General features: G+C 46.9%; 1 protein-coding gene across 1 annotated transcript; it reads right to left on the bottom strand.

The window, feature by feature from the left end:
• Positions 1–4,090: 4,090 nt before the first annotated feature.
• On the bottom strand, positions 4,091–7,942 carry LOC106588982 (G-protein coupled receptor 20). Its single transcript, XM_014178577.2, has 2 exons — positions 7,659–7,942; positions 4,091–5,273 (listed from the first exon to the last, which is right to left on the bottom strand). The coding sequence occupies exon 2, from the start codon at positions 5,245–5,247 to the stop codon at positions 4,132–4,134; it is 1,116 nt and encodes a 371-aa protein (XP_014034052.1). The 5' UTR covers positions 5,248–5,273; positions 7,659–7,942; the 3' UTR covers positions 4,091–4,131.
• Between the last annotated feature and the right edge of the window lie 2,116 nt (positions 7,943–10,058).

Raw genomic sequence — 10,058 nt, 5'->3', positions numbered from 1 at the left:
GTTCAATACTAACAGCTGAGTAATAATCCCGGCAGCTTTCTAGTCGCCCTCCGCCCGCCACCACATGAACATGTCGTAGATTGTTGTACTAGCACAGTGACAGCACAACCTGTTTAGTGACCCATCAAGTCATCAAGTTCATGTTGGTGAGCCGTAGCCGTACACTCCTTAGGGAGAGAACGAGATACCAGTCTGAACAAACAGAGCACAATCACCATGCAGGGTCACACAAAGGTCACATTATAAACACAGTATGTCTCATGACACGAAAGGTCATCACTACACAGCCGTAGTGTGTGTTGATCTACACACTATTGTACATAGTCCATCTGTAAATAGCCCACCCAATCTACTTACCTCATCCCCATATTGTTTTTATTTACTTTGCTGCTATTTTGCACACCAGTATCACTACTTACACATCATCATCTGCTCATCTATCACTCCAGTGTTAATCTGATAAATTGTAATTACTTTGCTACTATGGCCTATTTATTGCCTTACCTCCTCATGCCATTTGCACACACTGTATATATATATTTTTTTTATTGTGTTATTGTCTGTACGTTTGTTTATTCCATGTGTAACTCTGTGTTGTTGTTTCTGTCGCACTGCTTTGCTTTATCTTGGCCAAGTCACAGTTGTAAATGAGAACTTGTTCTCAACTAGCTTACCTGGTTAAATAAAGGTGAAATAAAAATAAAATAAAAAATAACTTTGACCTGTAGTGAAGGTTAACTTTGGAGAAGCGATCGTTCAATAGCATTCTTCCAAATATGATACCTTCCCATCAGTACCTGTCAGGCTTAAATAACTACTGTACATGCAAGCCTGAACCCTAATGAGACCTGTCATATTTGATTTGGAGATACACTACCCTTCATTATGTCCTTCCAAGCTTGAGGTAACATCGTCCGCAACAGAAGGCCTGTCCTAACCTCTTCTGTTCTGAATGTGTCAATATGTCTAGTATGTTTCAAAGAAATGTATAACAGGTAAATAACAGTTGAATATCATACGAAACGTCTTTCACCTTTCACCGCTAAACCCACAACGAGAATCACAGCTGTTGATAAGACTGGATCTCGTTGTAGCCTGTGGGGAAAAAACAGTTTCATTACTTTCCATAAAAGATGCTGAATCAACTCACAGCAGACGATTTTTTTCGGTGGAAAATTCTGCGCCTGGCAGTTTCAGGTTCCCCTCCTCCTTGTTTGTTCCTCTGTCTAGCAGGTTTGGGGTCAATTTGAATTGAAGTCAGTCTATTTAGGAAGTAAACTGAAATCCCAATAATTCGAAAAGGAAATCTATGTATTTACTGACTTCTCAATAAACTGAACAGGAGAAGCTATTTTATTCAAAGGTTTTTTATTTTTTTATTTTACTCAAATCAATGCCTGAATTGAGTGACCTTGAATTGAATTCAATTTGAATTGACCCCAAATCTGCTGTCTAAGCCTTTGTGTCAGGCCCCCAGTCACCCTAGCCAAACCACCTGGCCCCCAGTCACCCCAGCCAAACCACCTGGCCCCCAGTCACCCCAGCCAAACCACCTGGCCCACAGTCACCCCAGCCAAACCACCTGGCCCCCAGTCACCCCAGCCAAACCACCTGGCACCCCAGTCACCCCAGCCAAACCACCTGGCCCCCAGTCACCCCAGCCAAACCACCTGGCCCCCAGTCACCCCAGCCAAACCACCTGGCCCCCAGTCACCCCAGCCAAACCACCTGGCCCCCAGTCACCCCAGCCAAACCACCTGGCCCCCAGTCACCCCAGCCAAACCACCTGGCCCCCAGTCACCCCAGCCAAACCACCTGGCCCCCAGTCACCCCAGCCAAACCACCTGGCCCCCAGTCACCCCAGCCAAACCACCTGGCCCCCAGTCACTCAGCCAAACCACCTGGCCCCCAGTCACCCCAGCCAAACCACCTGGCCCCCAGTCACCCCAGCCAAACCACCTGGCCCCCAGTCACCCCAGCCAAACCACCTGGCCCCCAGTCACCCCAGCCAAACCACCTGGCCCCCAGTCACCCCAGCCAAACCACCTGGCCCACAGTCACCCCAGCCAAACCACCTGGCCCCCAGTCACCCCAGCCAAACCACCTGGCCCCCAGTCACCCCAGCCAAACCACCTGGCCCACAGTCACCCCAGCCTAATCACTGGCCACGGGCCACAGCCAGGTGAGGGAAGGCTAACTCATGCTGTAGGACCTAGGTGTGAACAACGCCAAAGGCCAGACTGAGCCTTGTTCACATCCTGTGGAAGAATGTCACAAATACAAGCCTGACCAGCTGACACAGACTGAATGAAACGGCAGGAGGTTATGAGTCTGTTTGCTCCCAATAGTAGAGCATGATGGGAATGTAACAGGCATAACTTTACAGGAAGGCATTGTAGGAGTTTGGAAAATGACATACAGAGTATGTGGAAGTATGTTTTCCAGGAATAAAACAGCAATGCTTACTTAAAAGGTCCAAATGCAGAAATGTGACCGGAGGTTATTCTCAGTCGCATTCAAATGAAAACATCCAAGTCTCATGCTACCTCCTTGTGGCCAAATAATAATGAACACAGTGAGTGAATCTGGTGGCCTACAGCAGTGGTTCTCAATCCTGGTCCTGGGGACACAAAGGAGTGCACATTCTTGTTTTAGCCTGACTCAAATCATCAAAGTTTGATGATAAGTTGATGATTTGAATCAGCTGTGTAGTGCTAAGGCAAAACCAAAAATGTGCACCCCTTTGTGTCCCCAGGACCAGGAATTGAAAATCACTGGTCTACAGCATCTCCCCCTAAATGGAGAAATGTCCCAAACAAATCGTGAAAGTGTTTACCTTTAGAATACCACATTACATTTTCTGACTCAGTGACAGTTAAAGGGGCAATCTGGGATTGGTACATCCATTTTTAGACTTTTAAATGAATGACATAACCATTGATTCTTGAAGAATATAAACTATAAATCACAAGCTTCAATTCAACACCCTACCAAAACCCCAAAATATAAGCTTGCTTGTAAACAAACCGTTTAGCCTCAAAACATGCTTAGTGCTGTTTTACAAATCCCATACTGTAGCTTTAAGAGAGATGTTTTTCAAGGAGAAAATTGAAAGCCACTGGAGTCAGTGCAGTGAGATAAACAAGTGAGCCAATTTGTCCATTAAATCAAGTGGAGGAGCAATAAACAAAGCTCGTTTGTGATGGACATGCACTTGTAAGGACCATTTACCCTTTGTACAACTGGTGACATCACGATCCGATAATAGTACTTTTTTTTCTTCAAATTATGTATATATGGTGCTGTTTACAGATGTTACAGAAGTGATAAGAAACTTTAAGTGTCACAAGTGATCTGAAAAATCTCTATGTAAAAACAGAACTTTGACAGTCCATTGAAATAAACAGCTTGTGCTTTTCTGGAAAAAGTTCTGCTACTGTTCCATTACAGTGAGACTGCATTTTACTGATTAAAATCAATCACATATCTTGTCCAGGTTCATTACCACTGCATATTATTGTATGAGTCTTCAGAATGCAAACACCAGGATGCAAATTCTTTACAGAATGTATATTCAGTTGGCTTTCAAAAGCTCAAGAGATGTAAAGTCCCGATGCAGTCTTATCAATTTCCTGTGCCTTAGTCACAAAATCCACTACATTAGCAACACCCTCTCTCATTCCAATTCCCTTCATTTTCCTCTTTCCCTCTGTCACTCTTCTCCTCTCTCTATACAGACATCTCTGTCACCCTTCTCCTCTCTCTATGCAGACATCTCCCTCTGTCACTCTTCTCCTCTCTCTATGCAGACATCACCCTCTGTCACTCTTTTCCTCTCTATATGCAGACATCTCCCTCTGTCACTCTTCTCCCCTCTCTATGCAGACATCTCTGTCACCCTTCTCCTCTCTCTATGCAGACATCTCCCTCTGTCACTCTTCTCCTCTCTCTATACAGACATCTCCCTCTGTCACTCTTCTCCCCTCTCTATGCAGACATCTCCCTCTGTCACTCTTCTCCCCTCTCTATGCAGACATCTCTGTCACTCTTCTCCTCTCTCTATGCAGACATCTCTGTCACTCTTCTCCTCTCTCTATGCAGACATCTCCCTCTGTCACTCTTCTCCCCTCTCTATGCAGACATCTCCCTCTGTTGCAGGGTGCAGGGGGTGAGAGTCAGTGTGGCCACACTGTGAGCGATAGCCATGGCTGTCCCTGATCTTTTTGAACTCCTTAGTCCACTGGCAACGTCCCCTCCACTGGTCCTCTCTGCCTCCGCCTCCGCCTCCGCCTCCGCCCCTGGCCTCTTCCTGCAGGCCTGGCGCATGGCCGAGCGGAAGCTGTCCGTCACAAAGCAATAGACCACTGGGTCCAGGCAGCTGTTGAGGCTGCTGAGGGTCACAGTGGCGTGGTACGCCAACACCTGCTGTGCTCTGTCACCCCCCATCCGGAAATACACCAACGCCTGGCGCACGTGGAAGGGCATGAAGCAGATGGAGAAGACGACCAAGACAGCCACCAGGAGCCTGACTGCTCTAGCCCGCCGGCCCTGGCTCTGAGGCATCAGCCTGGGGTCGGTCAGGGCGCATGCCACCCTGAGTGTGAATGTCACGATGACCACCAGGGGGAGCAGGAACTCCAGGAAGGACAGGGCAAAGAGGGCGGTGAGGCGGCAGCATGACGTGGCCTTGATCTCCAGCGCCGTGGTCTGGAAGGAGTAGGTGACCACCACGGCGAAGAGCCAGATCCCCATGCTGACTCCCTTAGCGCCCCCGGGGCTCCTCCAGCGGCGCCCGGCCCCGGCCCACACCACGGCTATGTAGCGGTCCACGCAGATACTGGTGAGGAAGAGGATGCTGCAGTACATGTTGACGAAGTAGCTGAACGTGTGAACGTAGGAGCAGGCCAGACACCCTCCACCGCTGTGGTAGAGGGCAATGCGGGCAGGGAGCGAGAGCGCCACCAACAGGTCAGCCACAGCCAGGTTGATGGTATAGACCACAGGGGCGGAGGAGATCTGGGAGGGCAGGCAGAAGATGTAGAGGGCCAGGCTGTTAAGGACCACACCCACCACGAACATCAGGGTGTTGACCACCATCAGGGTCACCCACAGGCCGTAGAACTCCTGGTACAGGCCCTCGTCCAGGTGGGCTAGTTTCTTCAGGTAGGGTACCCCCCACTGGGGGTTGGAAGTACTGTTCATGTCTTCAGGTGTTGCATTGACCACCAAGGACGTGAGAATCTCCATTGCTGAGAGGCAGTGATGGACTTCTTCTGAAAAACAGTAATACAGTATTGTCATCATGTGACAGTATAATGCGAACAACATTGAGTTTCTCAGGGAGTACAAGTAATATGCTCTGTAGAACTATAATCACTAGAACAGAAAAAGGCCCTTAGACCACAACGATTTGACTGTACCCTCCATGGTATGCTCAACAGGGATATTTCTGCCACATTAAATATCTGCTTTCATAGTGAAAATGAGGTCCTGGGAGGAAATGACCAGAGCTATTTCCTCCCTTAGATACACACTGGAAGAATGTGAGAGCATCACACGTTTCTTTATCTTGGCCATACATGAACGGGCTGTGTAGACTTTGTAAATCTGGGCAGGAACAGGGGATTAGGCCTAGCGAGTCAACATACATGGTGGTGATGCAGAGTGAGGGTACTGTGTGTCCCTCATCACACACTGTAGATAAACACACTTAATGAACTAATGTAGCGTCTGGATGAAAAGCGGTCAACACTAGTCCCACGTTATACAGTATGTAATAATACCGGGCTTATTGTTAGTCATTTGTTATGAGAGATTGTGTGCAGATCATTGATTTTTTTAGGATAGAGAATCTCTTCAGTACCCTGATCAGATGTCCTGGGCCATAGCTAGTTCTGACCTCTTCAGTACCCTGATCAGATGTCCTGGGCCATAGCTAGTTCTGACCTCTTCAGTACCCTGATCAGATGTCCTGGGCTATAGCTAGTTCTGATCTCTTCAGTACCCTGATCAGATGTCCTGGGCCATAGCTAGTTCTGACCTCTTCAGTACCCTGATCAGATGTCCTGGGCTATAGCTAGTTCTGACCTCTTCAGTACCCTGATCAGATGTCCTGGGCCATAGCTAGTTCTGACCTCTTCAGTACCCTGATCAGATGTCCTGGGCCAAAGCTAGTTCTGACCTCTTCAGTACCCTGATCAGATGTCCTGGGCCATAGGTAGTTCTGACCTCTTCAGTACCCTGATCAGATGTCCTGGGCTATAGCTAGTTCTGACCTCTTCAGTACCCTGATCAGATGTCCTGGGCCATAGCTAGTTCTGACCTCTTCAGTACCCTGATCAGATGTCCTGGGCCATAGCTTGTTCTGACCTCTTCAGTACCCTGATCAGATGTCCTGGGCCATAGCTTGTTCTGACCTCTTCAGTACCCTGATCAGATGTCCTGGGCCATAGCTTGTTCTGACCTCTTCAGTACCCTGATCAGATGTCCTGGGCCATAGCTTGTTCTGACCTCTTCAGTACCCTGATCAGATGTCCTGGGCCATAGGTAGTTCTGACCTCTTCAGTACCCTGATCAGATGTCCTGGGCCATAGGTAGTTCTGACCTCTTCAGTACCCTGATCAGATGTCCTGGGCCATAGGTAGTTCTGACCTCTTCAGTGCCCTGATCAGATGTCCTGGGCCATAGGTAGTTCTGACCTCTTCAGTACCCTGATCAGATGTCCTGGGCCATAGGTAGTTCTGACCTCTTCAGTACCCTGATCAGATGTCCTGGGCCATAGGTAGTGTGTTCATGTTTAGCTGATACTGTATTTGAGACACTGCTGTGCTGTGCTGTGTGAAAATGGTGAGGTGTGATGTGGCGAAGTGTGACGTATAACTTTATTAACAAACGTATCACTATGTTCTACAACATGATACATATTTTAGTTGCATGAATATACCAATATACCAGACACTTGAGTCAGTGCAAGTGCTCCATAGTTTCCATTGGCTTTAACACAAATCCTAATCCTAATAGTCTGCTCGCACACTCCCACAAGTATTATTAGTAACACTTCATTCTATCCTAATGCCTACATTCGTTTTCCATAAACCTGGAAGCACGATACACTTAAACCTTTCATAAGTACACTCTTATATAAGAGTTATGACTGAACTTCCAGATAAAGTGTCCTAGCATCTTGACACCTAGCTGTCAGTGACGAATACGGAGCTCAGAGAGAGCGTCGTACTTCATTGGCAGTTCACAAAATATACTCAAACCTTACCAAAAACCTTGTGTCACACCAACCATCGCCCAAAAGAACAACTTGTTAAAGACACAGTGCACCTCTGTATGGCCTGGGGAGTAAGAGTTCACAGTACGACAATGAATGAACTAGTATTCAGTGGACTAAGCCTTTCTAAAAATGTAAAGTGCGGGTAGCCAATCTGTTGAGAGAGCTATCTCATTCTGCTAGTCTGTCTCACTCTCTCTCTATCTCTCTCTCTCGCTAAGACAGAATTTTCTCAGAGCATTCTCCATTCTGAGAATATTTTTTTACTTTCAGATGCACCTATATCACTACATCTCCACAATGTATTCATGAGTCACATTCAAAGTCTATCAATTTAACATCATCAAATTCAGCCAACAGAAAACTCCTCCAAACTTACCTGTTTCAAGGATAGAATCACGTGATAACCTGTCAAGAGTGGGTGGATGTTGATCTTCGCTATAGCAGTTAATTTAGCCAATCAGAGTGCAGTGACCCGTGTAGCCTCTGTCACCTTGGACTCTTTCTAACGTATGTCCTGGGTGCTCAGAGATCGTCTTATAGGAGATATCTATCTAATGTATCTTCTCACTCCACAGCACACCATGTCATAATTATTTTAGGATTGAAAATCATTTTACGTCCATTCCCTGTAACAAACCATGTCCTTTAGAGGCTTGAATTCTCCTTGAGTTTGAGATTTTCCTGTCTCAATGTCTCTCTCTCAGAATCAATCAATCTCTGAAAGTCTCTCTACATCCTTTAAATCGGTCAAGGGGCATCTTCATACCTCCCAGTATGTTTCTCACAAGATTTCACTAGGCAGTCTCTCAGTGTCCAGTCTCTCAGACTCTCAGTCAGTGCCTTGGGCCTCTCTCCCTTTCCACTCTACTCCATCACTGCAGTGAAGTCCCCTGGCTGTACTAATCCCATTTCCCCCTGGGTTAGGACACTAAAGGAGGAAGAACCTTCCCAAGTTTACTTCAGCTGTGACGTCACGGTCCCAAGGATTAGGAGCTCTGCTGCTCCTGGACGAAAACATGACGGAGGGAAAGTGTTTGTGTAAATAAAACGATTGAATACAGTAAATGAAGCGGACATTAGTATAGGCCATGAAATAAATACATGGATAAGTGGATATTAGTGCCTGGAACTACAGGTCACAACAAAGATATTTTGAGCATTTCAAATGGGCCTCAAGAGATGCCATCATGGTGTGTGAAGAGGGAGGTACTTCATGACAAATTGCAAGTGGAAAAGCATTGTTTAGCTCACAGTGGCTAGCTGTCTTTGCTAGCCACTGTGAGCTAAAAGGATAGCAAGTGTTAGCAAACGAGAACATATAGAGGGTGGTGGATTGCATGGCTGTATAGGGGAATATACAGTATGAGAGTAGTAGTTTGTTCGCTATAAAACTGCTAAATAATATTACATGGGATTGATCTGATATTGTGAAACTGTCTGGAGTTATGACGGTTTCACAAAAGTGCTGATGTAGACAGGATGGAGTGCTGATGTAGACTGGATGGTGTGCTGATGTAGACTGGATGGAGTGCTGATGTAGACTGGATGGAGTGCTGATGTAGACAGGATGGAGTGCTGATGTAGACTGGATGGAGTGCCGATGTAGACAGGATGGTGTGCTGATATAGACTGGATGGAGTGCCGATGTAGACAGGATGGTGTGCTGATGTAGACTGGATGGAGTGCTGATGTAGACTGGATGGTGTGCTGATGTAGACAGGATGGAGTGCTGATGTAGACTGGATGGTGTGCTGATGTAGACAGGATGGAGTGCTGATGTAGACTGGATGGAGTGCTGATGTAGACTGGATGGAGTGCTGATGTAGACTGGATGGAGTGCTGATGTAGACAGAATGGAGTGCTGATGTAGACTGGATGGAGTGCTGATGTAGACAGGATGGAGTGCTGATATAGACTGGCTGGAGTGCCGATGTAGACAGGATGGTGTGCTGATGTAGACTGGATGGAGTGCTGAGGTAGACAGGATAGAGTGCTGATGTAGACTGGATGGAGTTCTGATGTAGACTGGATGGAGTGCCGAGGTAGACAGGATAGAGTGCTGATGTAGACTGGATGGAGTTCTGATGTAGACTGGATGGAGTGCCGATGTAGACAGGATGGTGTGCTGATGTAGACTGGATGGAGTGCCGATGTAGACAGGATGGTGTGCCGATGTAGACTGGATGGAGTGCCGATGTAGACAGGATGGTGTGCTGATGTAGACTGGATGGAGTGCTGATGTAGACAGGATGGAGTGCTGCTGTAGACTGGATGGTGTGCTGATGTAGACAGGATGGAGTGCTGATGTAGACTGGATGGTGTGCTGATGTAGACAGGATGGAGTGCTGATGTAGACTGGATGGAGTGCTGATGTAGACTGGATGGTGTGCTGATTTAGACTGGATGGAGTGCTGATGTAGAATGGATGGTGTGCTGATGTAGACTGGATGAAGTGCTGATGTAGACTGGATGGTGTGCTGATGTAGACAGGATGGAGTGCTGATGTAGACTGGATGGAGTGCTGATGTAGACAGGATGGAGTGCTGATGTAGACTGGATGGTGTGCTGATGTAGACAGGATGGAATGCTGATGTAGACTGGAGTGCTGATGTAGACAGTCTTTTGCCTACTTTCCTCTTATAACACAGAAATAGATAGAAGGTTTCCGTTAGGATACTGAAGTTGTTACTATTAAGACGAGCACTAGTCTTGGTCTGGTTCCAAAAAATATATTGTTCTTAATTTGCTCAGCTTGTTCTGTAAACGGTTCTGTTTT

This window comes from Salmo salar, chromosome ssa27, assembly GCF_905237065.1.
Source record: "Salmo salar chromosome ssa27, Ssal_v3.1, whole genome shotgun sequence".
Lineage (NCBI taxonomy): Eukaryota > Metazoa > Chordata > Actinopteri > Salmoniformes > Salmonidae > Salmo > Salmo salar.
The sequence above is the reverse complement of the archived record's forward strand: the minus strand, read 5'-3'. Positions and strand labels throughout refer to the sequence as shown.

Coding starts and splice junctions, on each gene's coding strand:
- LOC106588982 (XM_014178577.2), bottom strand. CDS start 5,247: ATGGAGATTCTCACGTCCTTGGTGGTCAATGCAACACCTGAAGACATG.